At 51.6% G+C, this 21,331-nt stretch overlaps 3 protein-coding genes across 3 annotated transcripts; 1 reads left to right on the forward strand and 2 right to left on the reverse strand.

The window, feature by feature from the left end:
* Positions 1-1,001: 1,001 nt before the first annotated feature.
* On the forward strand, positions 1,002-7,197 carry LOC100904202 (zinc finger MYM-type protein 2). The gene is given in 10 exon segments (XM_029112893.1): positions 1,002-1,131; positions 2,521-2,796; positions 3,000-3,194; positions 3,325-4,316; positions 4,319-4,380; positions 4,483-5,150; positions 5,299-5,927; positions 6,021-6,194; positions 6,342-6,475; positions 6,606-7,197. Coding segments are annotated over 9 exon segments (3,201 nt in total). The 5' UTR covers positions 1,002-1,131; positions 2,521-2,621; the 3' UTR covers positions 6,778-7,197.
* Positions 7,198-8,380: 1,183 nt separating this feature from the next.
* On the reverse strand, positions 8,381-13,164 carry alpha-Man-IIa (alpha-mannosidase 2). Its single transcript, XM_003748459.2, has 2 exons — positions 13,082-13,164; positions 8,381-12,160 (listed from the first exon to the last, which is right to left on the reverse strand). The coding sequence occupies exons 1-2, from the start codon at positions 13,162-13,164 to the stop codon at positions 8,956-8,958; spliced, it is 3,288 nt and encodes a 1,095-aa protein (XP_003748507.1). The 3' UTR covers positions 8,381-8,955.
* Positions 13,165-15,085: 1,921 nt separating this feature from the next.
* On the reverse strand, positions 15,086-17,107 carry LOC100904488 (tyrosine-protein kinase SYK-like). The gene is made up of 2 exons (XM_029112894.1): positions 16,277-17,107; positions 15,086-15,122 (listed from the first exon to the last, which is right to left on the reverse strand). Exons 1-2 carry the CDS (start codon positions 16,912-16,914, stop codon positions 15,086-15,088), a joined length of 675 nt encoding a protein of 224 aa, XP_028968727.1. The 5' UTR covers positions 16,915-17,107.
* Between the last annotated feature and the right edge of the window lie 4,224 nt (positions 17,108-21,331).

The following is a 21,331-nucleotide window of genomic DNA, read 5'->3' on the forward strand; positions in this document are numbered from 1 at the left end:
ATCTGGGATCCTACAACCGACGATATTCCCGATAACTGGTTCCGGGACGGGAAGCAACTTGGATCGGGGAAATTTCAGAGGTTTCGCTCGAAGGGGGGCGCAGAAGGTTTTATCGATTTGTGTCTGCGAACTCTCAGGGGCTCCGCTTCCGGAAACTCCATGATTGGCGTTGCGTCATGAAGACTGGCGATGCGAATCCCGACCTCTGAACATTATACCCAATCAATGAATTCTGATGCCTATTTGTCGTCTCATCAATCGCATCATCGAATGGTTCGCGCGGAAGACAGTGCCGCGATACCGCAGGTCGAAGTTCTGTAAACCCCGAATTCTCACCGCGTTGGGCTCGCCGATCGAAGCTGTAGAAAGTAGTGGAGGGGACGCGAGCCTGCCGCGAGCCAGAATCGACCGACCAATCAAGACCGCCGCTCGGGCAGGCACAGACAAATGCACGGGATTTTTAGGAGTGGGAAGCTGTTTCGTAGGGTGTGGCGGAGAGACCGCGTTCTCCCCTCAATCCACGAAGTTTGAAAGCCTCGATCGCGGACTCGATATGGGTTCTCGACGACCAAGTCCAGTCGAGCAGTTCCGCCGTTCTTCAGCCGACCCGAGGTCTAGGCGCTAGTTCAGAAAAAATTGTTCTCTGTGAGCGAGGAATCGTCGTCGATTCTGAGCGCCGGTATCGTTTCCCGGACATCCTCTCCCAAGCCCTTAGAAGTTGCCACTATACGACCACAGTGGGGACAACTCGCTCTTTCAAGATAGCGCCGGTCCTTGTAGAAGCGAATGTGAAAACTTGAAACTCAGCAGAAATTTGTCGAACGTCACTCCGCGCACAATCGTCGTGATGCTCCCGGATCGGAATACACCGTGCATAGGACGCCAAGAATTCGAAAGCGCCCCCTAGCGCCGACAAGTCCGATCGGTCTACAAGACGGGTGCTTGTTGACATCGAGCAGTTGTCTGCACTGTGTGTTAGCCTAGGTACGCTGGCCCTTGCCGCCCGAGCGGATTCTCCACATTTTGGCTAATATTCTCCCGAAACATCCGCTTTCTGCCCACCCTCTAGCGGGACCGTTAGGCGGTTTTGTGCAAACGTTTCTCAGCGACTATCCACTGGACTGGAGAAAGGTCAGTTCCCCGTTTTTTCACTCGGCATGGACCGCATATACACACATATAATGTTGTAATAGTAGTTAAATAGAAGTGCACTACTTGTTGTCAGTTTGCTAGAAGCCATGCATGTTCCATCTTTCGATATTACGGCTGGCATCGCGTTTCCGAATTTACCCATCGATTCGGTGGGGTGTTAGCATGCGGGGGAGGGAAAGTAAGTTTCTGGTTTTCGTGTGATCGCTTCCGCTGTTGCGTTTTCGTAGTCCGTGTGAGCGTGTGTGCTCTCGACTCGAGGGGGGCCCAGTTCCTCACTGCATCCTAATCCCGCTCGGACGCTGTCAATAAGGGCCCGCGTCGATGCCAACCTGTTGACTTGGCGCCAAAGAACCCCCGGGTCCGCTGGCCTCGACCCCCCAACCCCATCTTTTCCCTCCACCGGGGTTCGAGCTCGACGAACCGCATTGCCGGTCAGAGCATCCTCTGGAGGCTCTCGGGCGCGAAGTTTTCCGCTGGCTTTGACTTTCTGGTTTCTTCGAACGACCCCTCGAATTCCGCAGTCACGATATCGAGCCCCTCGCCGTCGACGCTCTCCGAGAACCGATGGAGCAGAAGCTCGCGGGCGTTCTCAATTAACTCGGTGTCCCTCGATCGGTAGATAATTCCCTCATCGGGACCGTTGATGTCACTGACGTCGTTGCCGTCAGCGTTGTCATCCTGGCTGCCGGGGCTTCTGCCGCCGCCGCCGCCACCACCGCTGCCGTCGTTGTTGTTTGCGCTGATTAAAGTTCGCGTGCAATGGCGGTCGGCGGACGCGCCGGCGGCGTTGGTTTCTACGAAGAGATTCCGTCGCCATCGACGTGCAGCAGGCAGCGAGCGACCGACGGCCCACTTGCGGGAGCAGGAAGTGGAAAAATAGTCGACTGAGAGAGAAAAACGACGGGAAGAAGAAAAGGAACGCCATCGCCACACTGGCTGCGAGTTGGGCAGCCGAGCAGCGGCGGCGACGGCCGCAACGGCGGCAGCAGCGGCTCACCACCATAGCTACTCACTCACCAGATGCACGAATAGAGAGAAAGTGCTAGCTAGCGAGCGAGCGAGAAGAGAGGAGTCTTGGTTAGCTGACGCATACGGGTTCTCTTCATGTGCACTAGCGGTACTTGGATATGCGGCACGCTCCCTATACCGGAGCACCGAGTCCGTTGTTTTGGTCGCACTCGTTTGCGTGCTCGCTCCCGCCGCGCAAACTCCGAAGGAGCTCCTGCGTCGCGTCGACGTTCCGCCAGGTAGCCCCAGAGCTAACCGCGTCACGCTTGCCGCGTTTTTCGACAAGAAGTTGTCTTCGTCAATTTTAGATCAAGAAAACCCATCCTAAAAACTGTTCCCCCCGTTATTCTCCAACTTCAGTCAACGCCGGTTCCTGTGCCTTTAGGCTAGCAGCTATCCGGAGCGGCTGAAGCGACCGCCCGTCCGCCCGCTCTACCGCCACCGTCAAGATAGGCCGCACCATGGCGGAGGACTTGGACGACTCGACTCAGGACTCGGGCAGAAATCTCAATGGAGACTCGAAGAAGGAGAAGAAAAAAACCTGCATGCAGTGCGGCGCGCAGAAGAAGAAACTCAAGCTGAAGATCTTCTACAAAGGCGCGCAGGTCACGCTTTGCAACGAGGAATGCTTCAAAGGTGAGCGTCAACCGGTTCATATTCTTGGAATGCTCGCTAACGCAGACGGGGAATGATCGAGTCCGAAATTTTCCCCGGTGCCCGTGTCCGGGGCTGGCCCCGGCAAGCCAACGGATTCGTTGTTTTCGTCGCGCCGAACGTCCGCTGGGAGCGCGGGCGCACTCAATGTGCAAACTGATGTCGATTTCTATTTTGATTTGCAGCATTCAAGGAGAAACAGCCAAAGAAAAAAGAGAAATGCGAAGCCTGTCATGAAGAAATCGAAACCGGAGGATACCTCTGCTCACGTCTGGGGACTCAGCAGCCGCTGTGTTCTGCGAAATGTTTCGAGCTCATGGAGAGGAAACAGGCGCCCAAGAGAAACTGTCTGGTTTGCCAAAAACAGCTAGGATTGGGCAGTGAGTATCCGAGGAATTGAATAGCGTTGGAGAGAATCCCCGGAGCATCGTTGGGGCGCGGGCGTCCTCGGCGAAGAACAGTGTCGAGACCTGACAGACTTCTAAAACTCTCTCTCGATTCCTTTTCCAGATGCCGACGCACTCCTCTGGGAAGCCATGGAATTCTGTGGAGTACCGTGTTTACGCAGATATCAGCTGCAGATCGGATCTCTGTGCGCCAACTGCAACGTTGTTGTGCAAGAATTGTCCTTGGGAAAATACTGTGTGCGGTTCGGAGCCGATATCCGGCAGTTTTGCACCGGGAAATGCCTCGAGGAGTTCAAGAAGGGTCTCAAAGTCTGCGCCTACTGCCAGAAGGATCTGACGCGGGAGAAGATCGATCCGGTGGTCGCACAAGTCGGCGAGAAGGGACTCTTCAAGGAATTCTGCTCGCGGGAGTGTGTGAAACACTTCGAGAATCTGAGTCCGAACCGGACCGTCGATCCCTCCGAGAAATGCAAGCAATGCACCATGAAGTGTTTTCCGAAGCAGCTGCAGTTCAAATACGGCCCCGAAGAGAAGCAATGGGCCTGCGTTTGCAGCGACCAGTGCCTATCGAGATTCCGATTCGACAACAAGCTCGACGGGGCTTACTGCGAAAACTGCCAGTGCTTCCGGATAAAACAGGACCAGTGTGTAACATTGCAGCTCGGTCTCAAGGGTACCCGAAAAAAGTTCTGCTCGAAAACCTGTCTGAACCTTTTCGTGTTGGGTCACCGAAAAATCGTGCCTTGTTCGTGGTGTAAAGTGAAGAAATATAATTTCGACATGATCGAGAAAAACGGCGAGAGCGACGTTGTGCAACTCTTCTGCTCGATAAACTGCCTCAACTCTCACAAGACGAGATCGTCGTCGATTCGTCAGACAGCTCCGCCCACAGCGGCGATTGCCCAAGCTCCGCAGATACAGACCCAACAGAGACAGGTCGTCAATCAGCAATCCTTCCTCCAGAACAAAATCACAGTGCAACAGCAGCAGCAATTACAACATCAGCAACAGCAGCAGATTCAACAGCAGCAGCATCTTCAACAGCAACAGCAGCAGCATCTCCAACAGCAACAACAACAGCAGCAGCAGCAACAACAATTCAGCAGCAGCAGCAGCAGCAACATCATATCTTAGCCAAGACACCACAGGGTTTCCTAAAGTGAGGATTTCAAATCTTCCATCCCATTGTCCTATGGAGATCCGTGAGGAATTTGGGCAGGCGAATTACTGATGATTGACATCTTCGATTCTTCTCTTCCAGATGCGACCAATGCTCGAAAGTCTCGCGTCCGCAGTTCCACTTGACTATGAGCGACGCTTCGGTACGGAACTTCTGCTGTTACACGTGCGCTGTAGCTTTCCAGAACATGTTCAAAAACAAAACGCCGGCCGCTCTACAACAACAACAACAGCAACAGCAGCAGCAGCAGCAACAACAGCAACAACACACCGCCCAGCAGCAGCAGCTCCATCTTCAGCAGCAACAGCAGCAGAAACAGCAAGCACAACAACAGCTGCAGACGCCAGCGGCGACCGCAGCCCAGCATATATCCGTGCAACAAGTCCTACAACAGCAGCAACAGCAAACGCTACTCCGCAACAAAGTCGTTCTGACGACCCAAACAGTCTCTGTTCCTCAGCAACCAACGGTGAGGAAACTTCCGGCCGTCACACAGGTCCCTGTCGTCTCACCGAAACCTCCGGCAGCTGTGATGACAAAAATGTTTGGGACGACGCCGCAGGCGCAGTACACCGTAGTTCAACCGCAGGTTCAAATTCCTCAAGGGGTCTCGTTCCTCAATAACGGACCCATCGTTGTAAGACCACCTCCCCCCAAAGAAGTTCGCAATAAGTCGATACAGTGTAAGCCACCGGATTCAGAGGATGAGCTGGATAAGGAACGCGTCGAGGAGACGATAACTGGAAAGAGTGAGTAACCTCCTTTCTCAGGATCGGGTCCAGCCGGAGCGGCTGAGCCCCCGGTAGATGAAACATGGACTGACTGATGACATATGAAATATGGATGATGATACGCATGATGTTCTGGAACTGACCGTTCGATTATTATCTGATGCAGAGAAACCCAGCTCGCTCATCAAAGCAATGCTCTTGAACGTGGATCACGTTCAAGCGGGAAGCGATCCCAAGAGGATTGAGGAAATGATCGGCGATCTCCACGAATTAGCAAACAAACTTTCCGAGCGTTTGAAGGAGCCCAAGATAAACGGCGGACTAAACCATCAATCGGGAGGAGCCGTCAAACGAGTCCGAGACGATGCGGACAGTGAAGACGCACAGGAAAACGGGGAGTCTGACAAGAAGCGATGTAAATCCCTCACCGATCCGCTCGATGAGCTCGTCGACGCGGCTTGTGATCGGTGGAAGGAATGGGTTTCCAATGTTGGCGAGAAGTCGAAAGATGAGGATTCGGAGAACAATGAAAACAACGAGCAGATCAGGCCGCCCCTCGAGGAGTTTCTGAAACTTTCGCCTGAGAGCATGAATTCCGCGCTGTGTTCTTTCGGCAAAGACAGTCAGGGCGATGCGCAGACGAACGACGTCGTCCATCTCGTGAAGGTCTTCTTGGGCCTACAGCTTTATTTGACGCGGAAGAAGAGCACAATCAACATTTTCAACGATTCCGCATTCTGTGGATTCAATGATTATGTCAGTACTCTCACTTCGGCGCTGGAGAATCCCGAAAAGGTACGCTGCCAAACGTTGTTATCGCATATTATCGCTCGAGGGCGGGCATTTTCGGGCAAATTCGCCTCAGTTTCTCCCTGCAGATGTTTTGAGGTCGGGAATGTTGAATTGCAGGGATCGGAACTCATCGAAGAAGAGCTTTTCTGGAAAACGGGTCAGCTCGGAGTGAGCAGTCCAGAAGTTCTTCTCAATACAGTTGCGTATGTTCTGGCCAGATACGCGAAACTGACCGACCCAGACCTTCACGACGAGTTAACTTTCGACAAGGTGAATACCAATACGGCTAAGGGCTCCGCACAGCTCGTTGAATGCTGTTGCTCCAAACGAATGCCCATCCGGGCGAAATTCCCGAAGCCTACCCCAGAATGTGCTTCATGGTATCCTCACCAGTTGATTCTCTCACTGCCATTCCAGGTGACAGTCGAATGTGAAACTGTTGAAAACAAAACCATTAAAGTCTTGAAGGTTGATGATAAAGTCATTTCACAAGTGCCCGATTTGAAGAGCCGCTGTCCGGTCGCAATCGTTGAAGCTTACATATCGAGACGGTGAGTTCATGTCCCCAATATTGTGCGCGGCCAAACGGTGGTATCCCAGAGTGAGTCTGGGGAACGTCTTCCCTCATGACTGCCGGCTCAGAAAAGAGAAATCGTCTCAGTCGAACTCCAAACCTTGCAGCGGTGTCCCTCAGAAACCAGCGTCAAGCAGTTTCTACCTCGAGCCAAGACAAGGCTGGAACGAACACGACCACGGCGTGGAAGAATGGTACAGCGAGGATTCTTTGGAAATCGGCGGCCTAGCTCGAGCTTTGAACAGATATAAGGTTCTAGAGTCGTTTCACCGGGAATAGGATATATTTTGTATAATAGAGCGTCACTCGTAAACTTGTTTTTAACGACAAACAGGGCGATAGGTACAAGTCACCCAGTCAGTAAGACGGACAGACAGTCAGTCAGTCAACCAGCCAGCCGTTCTCCACCCACTCATCCACTCATTTGTCGGCCATCGACACAGTGATTATGAAGTCACTCAATTCTTCCTTCATACGTTTCATAGCTGCGTTCCACGTTGCTCGTTCAGAAGGAATTTCCTATGGCACTTCATCATTAGTCTGAAATCATCTACATAGAACGCCTTAGCTTACACCGATCGATATTCAGTGACGAATGTTCAAGTAATCAACCAGCTGACCGAGAGAGCTGCGGGCAGAGCAAGAAAGGAATATGAAGGGTGTGGAACAAAGTTGAGAGTTGTTTCGGTAATCGTTGATCACTTGGAATTATACGGTCATTATTGATGATGATGATGATACGATATTAATGTATGAACAATGACGGTGTCGATACTGCAACTGGGATCTCCCCGGAGGCGGAGTGAGTCAAGTCAGAGGTTTATGACGCCCTAGGCTATTATCGTCGTTTGAATAATTATTGCTTGTTCGTTCATGTAAAATATCCGAATGTTTGTACAAAAGACTTTAAAATATAACAAATCTGAGCAAACGATATATCGATTACAACCAAGACTATCGCAGGCACAACCGTTCTCGAAGACTTTTTGTGGGAGGTCGTGAAGCCAAGTTGATGTACGAGTGTAAATGTTCGAGTTGAATGAATTCGCATGGAGACACGAAAGTTCTATACTAAGGAATAAATTCGTCATTTCGTGGGGTGAGCTCCATATCACGGTAGCTATATGCTTCTCGAATATGCTCTGAAGAGTTTACGTTCCTCCCCACTGGATCGGATTAAGATTTGGGGTGAGACTCCCGGAACGGTGGCGGTGAGGGAGGAAAGGGAAAGCAGGAGTGGCAGCCCGCAATGAGAAGTCGGAAGTAGAACTACGCGGCCAGTTCTCTCGGCATCAAAATAACTTTATTCCATAAATGATGACTTCCAGAGTAGGTCAATACAACTCACTCTCGAGGGCGTTCCACAGCGTTCGATAGGGCAGCTCGGTGGGAAAGGAAATTTGGCTTTTTTCCACCGTATCACATCATATCCACGGGAGAGCCTCAGAGAATAGAAATTGCCCTGGCCTCGCAGGAGTTCACACTCGACAGCGACGGACCGAATCACGCTGATCAGAGATCGCTCACACGTTCACGTCACAGCTCAATCGCACAGTCGGCCAACATTCTCGCGAGCAGAGAACAAAAAGGAAGACCTAACCGCATTCGTCGATCGACGATACACTCTTAATCATCGTATGATTCTCCTTTTTCCTAAACGGATTCGCTTTCACCCGACGTATCGAAAACATATCGATTCATAGAAAACTTCGAAAACAAGCTATCACATCTAGTACCAACCGCTGGTCTAGAGTTACGACCTTTGACACATGGGCGACCATCCACGACAAGACTATATACAGCTATTCAACGTGCCTACATCGACCGCTCTCCGGGTTACCGATGTCTAGCGTCAGTACCATCACAAATGCAAGACTATTTTTTTACGCTTTAGTCCTCAAGGCTACGAGATAGGATCATTCCTCCTGCTTTCTCGATCGATGCGATGCTTCCGGTAATAATAATGCTTATTATGATAAAAGCCCTCGAGAAGGAATCACGACTATTCTGCTGAGTTTTGAAGAAAGGAGAACTCTCACTAGGATTTCCTTCATCCACAGGAAGGAGAATTCGATCCCCTCGAATGTTCGGTCTGTTTGGAGCGTTTGGAGTGGCTTGAAGTCATTGCAGCCTTTCGGACGAATTCGATTTCGGCGAACGGGGGAATGTACTCAGGGAGCGGAGGAAGGTTCCGGAAACAGGAACAAAGGGCGGGAAAAATACCGGGATCGGAAACGTAGATCCGTCAAAAATATCCATGTGTCGTCGTTGCCAACACGCGACTCTCATTCAACTCCCAGATCTAGGCTGCATAATGCCCAAGGCCCAAGTGAGGGAAAGTGGCTGGGGAAGTCTAAAACCAGGTCCAACGGCGGATTTTCCCTCGCTTGCTCGATGGCGACGAAAATTCTAAGAACCTAAATGTCGATTTCCTATTTCTCCAATGCGAAATTCTCACTATGTAAACATACGGGACAGTTTCACGGCTTTGATGTGATTGGTCGGGACATGAATGTTCTCCGTGATGTGGAAATCTTCACCTGGATGAAGATCGGACAATGACGTAAATTGGGCATTCTCATCGAAAACTCGCCCGAACAATGTTGTCAAGTCCATGCCGGCATCAGTAATTTGACACACTTCGGTGGGTACAACTTCACTGCATGAATAGCCCTCATTGTGCAACGTCACCAAAAACCGAGGCTCGTCGGAACTACTTTCGAGAGTGCGAACGTTTACCAAATGCAAACCGCACGGCTGAAGGGTCGACGAGCTCGAATACGAATCTTTCCCGATTCCGTTCACAACGAGCGGCAGGAGGGGGGAAGTTAAGGCGTGATACGATAACAAAGACAACAACGAGGGCCGGGGATCCTCTTCCTCTTGGGATTCAATTGAAAGCCTGAACGAACTCAGAGCTGGGACGTTGTCGGTGACCGTCTGTCCGAGCCCTCGGTTGTCGTCCTGATTCAGTCGTCTGTCGAGGAACACGTAAAACGTGCCTTTTTCGCCTCTGTCCGTGACTCCGAGCGGCTGCGCCGAGGCCAAACTCAATCGAGTTTGGGAGTCTTGCAAGTAAAGCATCGATGACATCGGATAGACATTCGCTTGGACCGGCAGGCGGTGTTGATATTTCCGCTCGACGTAGCTAAAGCCGTTCAGGTCGGTGAAAATCGATGACGAGTCGATCAGGGTAGAAACTTTCATCATCAGCTCGAAATTGGTGTTCCTGCTCAGGTCAACGATATTATGGATTTCTATGGATTGTCCGTCGATCCCCGGCGACTCCTTGATCCTGAAGTGCGTCGTTATGTCCGGGGTGATCGATATTACCTCGCTCAACAACGATCCCTGGATGACAACCACTGTGCTCGGATTGAATCGGATCCCGGTGGGGGCGTCTTTCTCAGGCATGAATAAATAGGCACCCGAACGGTCTCTGTTCGTATTGCCTGATCCCTGGGGTGTGGAATATTTCCAGAACGAGATTTCCGTAGATGCCTGCGCGGCGTTTTGCGTCAGTCGGGTCAGCAGGCCGGTGTATGCTGAGAAGGTGGCCGTGATTCCACTTGTTTGGATTTTCATGTTCTTCTCATCCGAAGAACTAACCTGAAAGACGCCCCCGCCACTATTGGAGCAAGACCCAATTTTATAGAAGTCGATGCTGGCCCTTAAGGGTGCGGTTTCCTGACCTCCGCGAGTGACCACAAACGACTTGATTTCCAACGGACGGAGCTCGACTTCGAAGCTCAGCTCGTATAAATCATCCCGGATCCGGCAATCGTCGAAAACGGGAGACAGCTGCGACACAGCTCCCTTGACAGTAATATCCGGCGAAACTGTGTAAATCGAGACGATTTCCCGTCTGTAGCTGGTCAATGTGTTCACGACGGCCACGTCATACGAGGATTTTTTGAAATCCAATACCACTCGCGACGAGTATCCCTCGGTGGTGCCGTTTAGGTTAATGACGAAGTCGGAGTCACAGCTGTTCGGGTTGCCGAGCAGGGACTCGGTGGATAGGTGGATGATCTTCATCGAATCTGAAATCGCTCTGTTCAGCTTGGCCCCGTAGTCTCGCATGACATGCGTTTTGGCGGTTCCCGTGATGCCGTCGTGATGCTGGAAAAGGGAGAGACCTCTCCTGGCGGCGTCGAGCTCCGCGTCGATCTTGCACTTCATCCCGTTGGCCCTGGCAAGACTGGACGTTATCTCAGCGATTCTTAGAATCGACTCCGCTCTTCGATCGAGGAACTTGTAAAACGGTCTCGACGTATAGAAGCCGGACCAGTACTCGTCGTTCTTGTCGGCGTAGGTGAAGAAGTCACCGCTCAAACTGGGTATCGTTACCGCCGATGTGCGCAAATCTTCCTCCACAGAACGGAAGTAATCCTCGAGGGTGGCAAAATGGATCCGAGCGTTGAGCTTCGTGTTGTTGTTCACGTAATCCATGATGGCTCTATAGTTGGTATACTGGGCGTTCCACTCAGCGGCTCGATCGTAACGGAAGTCGTCGCCGAGAGGGATCAAGATCGAGTTTGTCTGGTACAGCTGAGCTTTTCGTCGGTACTGGTCAAGGAGAATTTGTGACCTCGCGGCCACGTTGTTTTTATCGATTTTCATCGGAGGCTGTTTCCAGGGGCAAGACATCCTCGATGATCCCATTCGGGCGAAATCAAATTGGCAGCATACCGCCGGATCCGGACCGCATGTATGTGGGACGTCGTAACTGTAGAATGGCATCGCGTGGCAGAACATGTCCGTGTTCCCAACGTTATCCCACGGTTGCCGCCAATGGAACTCCAGAGCCTTCGAGCTAGCGAGGTGTTTCTTGAGAAAATAGTGCAGACGCTGAATGACCATATTCTTTAAACCGAACTCTTTCAGCAGGAAAGCCATCGTCGGCGATAGCCCGAACGGATCGATGGCCCAACCATTTCGAGGCTTTGGCGCCTTCGGGAAATGCGTCTCAATCCACTTGTGACCGAGCACGTGTTGCTCAATCATCGCATAGTAATGAGTATTGGCTTCATCGTTCATGACCCAGCCGCCGGTCACAAACTCCAGTCGACCGTCGTTGATCAGTTTGGCAACCTTATCGCGTTGGACCTGCGGCTGGTCGTCGTACCACCGGGCGAAAAAAGACACCTCGGCCCAAATGAATCTCATATCGGGGAATTCCATCAGTTTGCTCACGGCTATGGTGAGTATGTTGCGGGTCTGCTCTGTGTAATACTGGTCGAAAGTCTTTATCCAACCGGGATCGTTGTGTGAATGTGGCACAACGAAAACTTTGAGAAGGTTTTTTTCGTGCCATTGCGTTGCATCGTATTCGATGTTCCAACCCTGCTTCCAGGCCCCGCCGTCTTCGTTCGTGAACTCCACATCTTGGATCACCTGCCACAGATTGTAGTCCGTTTTGGCTACGGTCGGTGGTTTTTTCACACAGATCATGGTGCTCGAATCCAGCGCTGATTCCGTCACAGTTCTGACTCCGTTTCGCTTCTCGACTTCGTTGAGATTCTGTTTCAAGGCGGCGAGTTCCATGCGGTTTTTCTGTACTTCCAATTCTATGCTCTGGAGTTCCGAATCCATGTTCAACGGCCTAGGTTCTCTAATCCGCGGGGAGCCGACCCCTCGCAGAATCACCATGTAGCATAGCCTGAAATCGGGAGAATGCGACTTTAGTTCCGGAAATATCCACTGTCAGTTTCCGACGGCGAAACTCGCTCATTCATCTTAGCTTCCGTCGGTATTTTGTCGCTCGCTATGAGATCGTCACGAGAACCAATCGATCTCGGAATCGCTCGTCACGGAGCGCCGAAATTTTTGAATTTCGATATAACATAGCGAGATAGAGAGCACCGCTTCGGCCACAAGCCCTGCGGTAAGAGTGTCGCGAGATTCAAGGACCTGTTATGATCCATAAATCATCATTCGTGCTCTCCGCGGGTTATTGCACTACCTAGATGATATCGCGCAACGCTAGAGGAAATCGCCTACCCTCACAGCTCATTCAACACTCGGGCAAGGTCAGCGCGGCAGCAGTTTCCACGCGTCCGTTTTTCATCAAGAGACCGCCTATGTCTGACTGTGTCCCACCACGTTTCCGATTGGAACTTCGTTCAAATTCAAATGATGTTAAAAATGGAGCGACTGTTACATCCTGCCGCCAGTCAAGCTCGTTTACTAATGTTGAAACCAACAAAGACTTCGCGCGAGGCTCTACCGTCGCTGTCGCACATGTATCTGTGGCTCAGTCAGACGCGACGTCCTCCATTCGTTCAGAATCGGCCGGTCACATAACGGGAATTCGTCAATTTCTCTCATTAAACTTTGGGATCAATCATCTCCAATTTTGAAAGTGAATGTATTTTACTTCCCGAGACGGCACATCACGAAGTTCTATGCCGAGTAGATTTAATGCAGAGCAGACACTGAAGATAGCAGCAAGCGTGGCCGATCCGAAGGAAAGACTCCTCTCATCGAGATCTTGAGGCGGTGTTCGAGTTTGTCCCTCGAGGAACGAGCGAGCAGTTTACCTTTTTGGATGGAAATAATATTTGGGCGCAGGGAGACTCACCCGATTAGAGCTACGCAGATGATTATGTGGGAATAGAGTTTGATGAGTCGCCACATCAGCCCGAAGGCCAGGGTTCGTCGCATTTTCTGTGGAAGAAAGTCCTCGTTTCTTATCGATGATACTCTCCTGCGACACTCTGGATGACTTCTCCAAAATAAAAGCTCGGAGCATTTCCTCCGAGTGCTCTGAAGATCTGTACTCTTCTTCGCGAAAATGTGATCTGAATCGAGATCATCCCCCGTGCTCAAGAATCGTTTAGCTTCTTACACACTCCGATCTTCACGTCGACGGTCCGAAGGGAAACTTGTGAGCCATGCGACGACTCGATCATGAACAGATTCTGGATTCCGGACGCTGACGTCGCCTCGAAAGTTCCGGATGCAAGGAGGAGGACCCAGACGAAGCAGGACGAAGCGATCCCGAGTTGATTCAAGCTTCGATACAGGGCTCGTCTGCGCAGCGGTGAACCAATATGGTTGACAAGCCCCGGCTCCGGACTTCGGCATTTAAACATTAAGCCATACGACACGTCAAGTCAATCCGAGGCCTAGGGCACACTGGAGCTGTATTCCGAAGACACGGAAAGTCTGCTCGAATATCCATATGTACGAGGTAATGGAACTAATGGCGTGCTTTTCTGTCTCCTCGAATTCCCGTCCGCTCGCAGCTGTCGCCAGAGGGAGAGTGATCGCTACACCACTTGTCTCTTCAAAGCTACACAGCACGATATCATTGCGCGAGAGTCCTCCTCTAGAACACCGAAATGCCCGGAAGCGAGCGTTGACTCAGAACCCGACCTCGAGTAGAATGATACGCGATAAACTGTACGTTCAAGCATGAACGAATCAATACGAAGTCCTTGTGAGGGCATACCCCGAAAATCGAACGTTACCCCGGTTTTTCCGTGCTGAGACCCGCTGCCTGTGGTCGACTGCGACCGAGGTTGCCGTACGTCAGCAAACTGTGGCTCTATGCGCGTCAATTCAGAATGAAGTTCCGAAGTTCGAGCTCAATCGCTGCGATCGCTGAGAGCGACGATTCGGCACAGCAGGTTAGTTCTAATTCAGTTGCCTCGCACCGAAAAAACCCGAGACGACAGCCACAGTGCCCCAAAGATAAGGGCAGGCTACACGACTCCGACGTAGTGGTCACGCAAGAGTTCGAAAATCATCCTGCACCCTGTAGGAAGACGAAGTTTGGTCCGAGCGGTCGAGAACGACGATGGAACTCGTGAACCGAAGCTGGTTGTGTTGGTTGGGAGTAAACTTCAGCCGTCAGCGCAGGATGCAATGGCTCGATTCAGCCTATGTGGAATCGGGTCTGGTTCTTATTCTGTGAATCTACCGTTCCCAGCCTGGAGGCCAATGAACAGTACAAATCATCCGCGAGTCATTTTTCAAGTCTACTCCGATCGGAAATCGCTTTTCAAGGCAATCGCTGGTGCTCCATAAATCTCTTGGCTGTCACAGATGTGTCCCTCGGAGACCTCGAACGGTGCAAGGGAACCAGCGCCCACGTAGTCCGGTAATGGGGAGCTCTCATGAGAATCCTGACGAGAATATCGAACCATAGAACATCAAGTGTGAGGACATTGTGACAGAATGAAGAAAAGTTCCCTCGGAGAGAAGGTGTGATCGAAAGTCTTGGCCGGCCTGATGGAGCGCTGAGACTGCTCACTCCTATGGTGAGATCGGAGTGAACTACTGAGGTGGACCAAGGAAATGATTTCCGGATTTTCGCTGGGTCCACCCCCAATCGCAGGCAGCGCGATATTCTAGAGAGAGACAAAATCAGCGAGAAAAAAAACAAAGGCCCCAGGGGACATCCTCGCAGCTCACTTACCCCACAGCTGGTGAGTTTTCTCGGGAGCTCACACCATTTCAAAGTTTTTGTGCCCCTCTACGGGAGACCCATTACGATTTCCCAATCATTCACCACTTGCTCTCTGAGCTCTCCACAGTCAACTGCGCTAACTTGTGGCCTTATAGCCTGCCTGCTCCGTGGTCAGCCTGCCACTCTGCTGCTTGCCAGGACTCGCTTTCTCTAGAGTTCCGCTTTATTGGTCGGAAGCTAAACAACAGATCGTGGGGCGAGCGGAAGCTGCTGTCCGCCTTCGTGGTGGAGCTGGTGATGCAGACATGAGCTCTTAGCGCGCTGAGCGATGGGGTTTGGCGGAGAACGAAGTCTGAATTGTACGTCAGGATCGGCCTTGGTGCCCCCTCTACCCTCCACGATTGCCCAAGAGCGATCTATATGAACGAACTGGCGGGTATAATGACGCCAACGAATCGCTACGTATCTCGTAGCTCCCGAACCATCGCACTCCGACGAGAGCAGTAAGGACTCCGATTCTGTTTCTCCGTGAGATTGCACAAAAAGTGTGCGATCTGAACGAAAAAGATGAGGATGGATCATGGAGAGCTCAATGTGCTGGGAAATTTCACCCATCGCCCCCCCTCATTTCTGAACGTATAGCTCTTCCTCGAGATAGGCCGGCCCTCTCAGAGCGAGTCTGCAAGCCTACCTCTGGGGCCTGAAGATCTTTGAGGACAATTAGTTGGTATTCTCCCGAATTCCTTCGACCTCAAGGACCATTCCTTCGACCTTCGAATTCCTTCGACCTCATGAGATATGCGGTCTTTCGCAAAGCCAACTCGCGATGCGCACAGCTGTATAGGATTATGAAGATGGAGATGCTCGGAGGGAGCCTTCCGCGATGAACTGCGCTGAGTGGAGAACGTCGAGGATTGGAGGGGAGTCAGAGGTGAAGAGACGGTTGATCGTGGAGTTCTCCGGAGGGATGCCTGGTGCGGAGAAACCATCAGGTGTCTCTTCCAATGAGAGTAGCCTCGATACGGCCGCTTTTCTCCTTCCATTCTTGGGGTAAATCGAGGAAGAGAACACGGCGCATATTGAACCTCGTGCTGGACTCGTCCTCTAGACTCTAGACTAGACAATAGCGCTATTTTTCCCAATTATACTCCGTTTTATTGAAGGTTCTTCTGTCGGCAATAGATCCACTGAGGGAATTGACACTGGGGAAATATGCATATCTGCTGAAAGCAGTTCTAGAGTCTACGATTCTACATTTTACCTATATACCTAGAGATACCTAAATACCAAAAGTACATATATACAATGAATGACCTCCACATGTCATTCCGATGTGCTTCTAATCAGCGCACATCGCGCTACTTCCTTTCGACCATATCCTGGAAAGCGGCCAAAAGCGAAGAGAAACTCGGCCTCAGCTCGTCTTCAGAGGCCCAGCATTTCTGCATTATTTGGTACACATCGGGAGGACATGCTTCCGGGCAACGTAAGCGAGCTCCGTCCATGAGCGTCCTCCCTATTTCCGTGGCATTGGCCGAGTACACCACCACGGGATCCTCTCCGAACGTGAACATCTCCCACAGGGTGACACCGAAACTCCACACGTCGCTCTTGATCGTGAAGATGTTCCACAGAATCGTCTCCGGAGCGTACCATTTGATCGGGAGACAGCGATCCCGTGACTTGGCCGAATGACTCGCCCCGTCGTGCAGGTGATGAGCGAGTCCGAAATCGCTCAACTTCACCTTCGACTCGGACTCGACGAGGATATTCCGAGCGGCCAGGTCACGATGGACGATTTTCTCCCGCTCCAGATACTCCATGGCGCTCGCGATGTCACAGCTGAATTTGATCAGCTCACGGTCGCCGAGGCTCCTCTTGTTGAGCTCGAGATACGCGGGTAAGGAGCCCAACTCGAGGAACTCCATGACCATGAGCGTATCGCTGTCGCGCACAACTCCGACCATCTTCACGATGTTGGGGTGGTCGAGCTCTTTCATGAGCTCGATCTCCTGCTCGAAATCAGCCAGAGCGAGAGCCCCGGCGTCGGGGTTAAGAGCCTTTGCGGCGACCGTTTCGGTGTCGCCGTGGTCCCTCGTCAGCGAGGCTTTGTACACGGCTCCGAAGAAGCCCTCGCCGACAGGATGTCTCAGCTTCAGCTCATCGCCCTGTATGAGCCAGTGGTGGTCACTCGGCATCTGTGCCTCGCCATCCCCGAAACTTTCGGCCCATGTCTCTGATGGGTGGGCAGAACCGAGCCTTGCCTCGGTGTAGGCGCATCCGACCGATATCCGGGTCGGCTGTACGGACGACGCCGGCGGCAAGTATCTGGAAAATTAGGAATCCGATCAGACATGGATGCAGGAACTCTTCTAGAACTCAGCTTAGAAATCTAAAAGTTCACAAGCGGTGATCGATACCGAACAGGAGCGGCGTGGCACCGCCTCGTTTCTCGGAGCGGGAACTAATTCAGCCGCACCGTACAAGGCAGCACAGCGGATATGTCCACATCGAGCACATTGATGACATTGAAATCATGAACGGCCGTGCGTCCGCAGGCTTCGCCTCTGGTGAACTCAAGGTATCAGCATGCTACGGCGTTCAACTTACATGAGTGACGCCGGGGCTTTCAGTGGTTGTACCCCGAAAGCGATCCTGGCGAAAAGATAGTTCCGGGTCAGACTGTGGGTGTCTTGCTGCGCTCCTTCGGCCCTGCGGAGCCTCTTCTCAGCACCAGTTTCCTCAGAGGAACCGTCATTTTTGCGTTTCCTGGATGCGACGATCGACGAAGTTGGCATGTCGCTATCAGGAACTGTCTCTGGACTCACGGAGAACAATGTGTGTAGCTTGCACACTGCTACGAGCACATGTATTCTCCTGAATAGTCGCTCCATATATATCAAGATAAAGTGAATGTGAGAGAGAGTTTGAGTCCCACCCATCCATATAATTTTCGAGCAGGTCTCGCATTCACGGGGTGGCGCTCGCGGGGTCGAGAGCAGTAAATTCCTGGGGCAGAAGGTATTCCGGAATTGAGATGGGGCTCCCGCTTAGGCTCGCTCGCTCGAGCGAGAGGGTCGATCTCGCCCCATTCAAGGGTTCGTCATCAAGAATTCGACGGCACTCATCATTAGTGAGTCCTGTTCAGATGATGAGAGAGTCGAGTTTTCAAATACTTGTGAGTTAATCCGTTAAATCAGAAGCTCCTCAATGAAGCTTGTCCGATCGAAAAGCGGGTCGAATTCGATATTCAGGCTCAGGTTTTGGAATTTGGGAAATGTAACGAGATCGATCCATGAAGAGCCAGGCGGACCGTCGGAAGGTAGGTTGATTACAGAGCGAGGACTTCCGGGGCTGAGCATGCGATGGGTTTAGGAGCGCCCACCGTCAGAACAATGAAATTCTCTCCGCATAACTGGAGGAATCAAGGCGTTCCTTGCGCCCACCACGTCGGGCGCGTATTCCCCTCGAGGGACCTCCGAGATTCTGATCTTCAGATACCTCCCAGTTTCCCGATAGGGACGGCCTCAAGAATCATACCCCTCGGCCTCGTGATAATGATTGAAACCCGCAGCAATGGACGCTTTTGTCAGCGTGTTCGACCCAATGTATACCGAATATCATATATAAGGTAAACTAGTGTCTGGGACGGCTTATGGACTGACCGTTCGCCTGTCCAGCTCTGATGCCTAAGAGCCGGCTTTCGATGAAGAAAAAAGTACGCAGTACTTAATCGAGTCCCAGATCCGGCTTGGATCCAGAGGTGGAGTATGGACCCGCATCATCCTACTTCCTCCGTTTATTGGGAGCATTTCCTATCGGACGTGGGAGCAAGAGGCTCACGGCTTTGCTCGCGTCGCCTAGAACACGGACTCGACAAAGATTTCTGAGGGATAGGGTCACCGGAACCTTCATTCGCGAAATCTAGAACCACGAAGTGCTCGAGTCGAGCGGAGAATCCGCCCGGATGATGTTCGAAGTTCTCTTATAAGTTAGAGGGCTGGAGCGATGGACGAGTTCCCGAGCGGGAGCTCGCTTAGAACATGATGCAGTTGAGGATGCGGGCTCGAACACTGATCAGTGATCATTCCTCCCGGCATCCCGCGAATCACTGACCAGATGTATCCGACGCTTTCGGACAGAAGGATTGCCCAACTCATCCAAGTTTTTGAATCGATCCTCAAAGTCTCGTTCCCCTCTTGTGATTCTGCCCTCCGAGTATTCCCGGCGATCTAGCAGTTTCAGAGCCTGGTGGAGACAGCTTTGGAGGATCGAGAATCTTGCCGCCAGCTCGAACGCCAGACTCTTCTCCCATCCCGTTTCTGAGCTCAGCCTCAGACCCCATCTCTCCATTCCGGGGTTTACAGTAATTGGATTCTCATGGATCTGAGAGTGGAGGAAGCCTTGGTTTGCTCAGCGACCTGTTAGTGCCGCATAGGTCATCGGCGTTGATGCGGGATCGAACCTTAGCTCGTGAGTGTCTCATACCACACCGGCGATTCGAGTCACGAGCGGTCTCGACTCACATCGAAAAAAGCGACGAGCAGCTCGAGAATCCGCGTTTACCAGCGCACCGCTCCCACACACGACCCAGAGGTGGGAGGCTTCTCGATACTAGAGCCGAGGAAGTGCTAATTCTGAGACGGAACGAGGGAAGATTTCACCAACTCCTGCATTGAGTCTCCTCTACCGGACCGGGAGAGCAGCCTCGTTGCTCGATTTCGATATCGGGACCTCAAAGATGTGGCATCCCGACCTAGAGCTCCGTGCAGAATCCCTTACCCTTTGTTTTCTGCTTGCTCAGATCTTTGGGCTCCTGGTTTCGCCACAACCACTTCTGTCTTTTCGCAAGACTCCGCCCGAGTTCCTAGTCCGCTTGAGAGCCCTCGATGGTTGTTTCCCCACTTTGTTATGGATTGGGACAACCATGGAGAACCTCGGTGTTATCGTCTGCGAAGACATGCTCGACATGTCTCGTACAGATTCGAGAGAAGCTCCGCATATGGTCTACCCCCTTGTTAATTGGGTCTTCCCGGAGCTTCTTCAAAGACCTGCCTGCCGATGACGCGACGCCGAAGGTCCGAGGGCTGGAGCCTCGACGTCTGGTATATGAAAGTTCCTCTGATTTGCGAGCAAAACTGGTTATCCATGATGAAACTTGCCCTCCTGTGAAGATTAGACCGGAAAGACTGGCGACCGGTCCTTCGACCCTGTCTCTGTTTACTCGGCCTCACGATTGGGAGCTAATGCCGTATACAGCCTGGAATACCATCTATCCACATTCCCGAGGCAATGTCTTCGCCGAGGTCTCGTCTACGGTCTCGAGGAATAATGTCAGCTTCATCTTTTCAAGCGAATGACTTCCCACACCACCCCTTTCGGAGTGATATCTACAGAGCGATCATGGGCCACACGTGGAATATCCTGGTGTTCTTGGAGTGCGTCAGCTAGCCAGGGTCATCAGGGAGGGCAAAAATCCTGCATGCTCTCCATACTGTCTGCGATGGTATATGCCGTGAGACCTCGTCACGAGAGGATTTCCGAGAATCGCCCCTGCTAGTCGACCGTAAGTGACTGGCGCAATCCCCCCGTCACAATGGGTTGTACCACACTTTGAGAGTCGTTTTGGCAGATGTGCGAGCGAGCGCGACGGCTTCGCTAGCGAGATGGATGCATTTGCTGCGTGACGCTCCCCCCACGCGGTTCTCCGCAGGTCGCCAGCTCTCCGCGAATGATATGAGAAGCTGCGACAATGGCTTTTAGAGCATATCAATGATTTGTGATTGTGTATGTGATTGTGAAGAAGGGACCCGCGAGCGATCCGACACGGAATCCCAATAGATATGAAGAATTCCAAGAAGCGAGAACGAATTCTTAAGTACCGATTAGAATGACGGACAATTTTATTGGTATGAAGCGGCTCAGTTCATCTCATCATCATCTTCATTATCATATCATTCATCGTCTCCCCCTGTTTTGAGTTTCATTTCGTCGTATGAAGGGATTCCTATTGGGAAAGTGTCTCGATCGGGTGGTCTGTTCTCATTTGCTTGTTAGCCTTCAATTATTAGTCTTGACTCGTACAATTCCTCCCTCTGATTTTCTGTATGATTCTTGCAGTTCCTTTGTTTCATTTCCGGTAATAATAGGATCGGGATTATACGTGACGAATATCAAGCATGAAAGGAATGATCGGTTTTTCTGTCTTTGTTGTCATCTGCTATTCCATCCAGTGGTAAATGATCATCGTCTTCGCCTTGTTGCCTAATCGATTTGGGCATTAACGATTTCAATTTGTTGTTGCTTCCGCGCTGTACTGTTCGCGATCTTCGAACATTCCAGCTCTAGTAGTTGTTGCTGTTTTTGTTGCTGTTTTGAATTGTTTATGATACATCGGCCCGTTGTCTCCTTCGCTCA

This window comes from Galendromus occidentalis, unplaced genomic scaffold, assembly GCF_000255335.2.
Source record: "Galendromus occidentalis unplaced genomic scaffold, Mocc_1.1 scf7180000077532, whole genome shotgun sequence".
Lineage (NCBI taxonomy): Eukaryota > Metazoa > Arthropoda > Arachnida > Mesostigmata > Phytoseiidae > Galendromus > Galendromus occidentalis.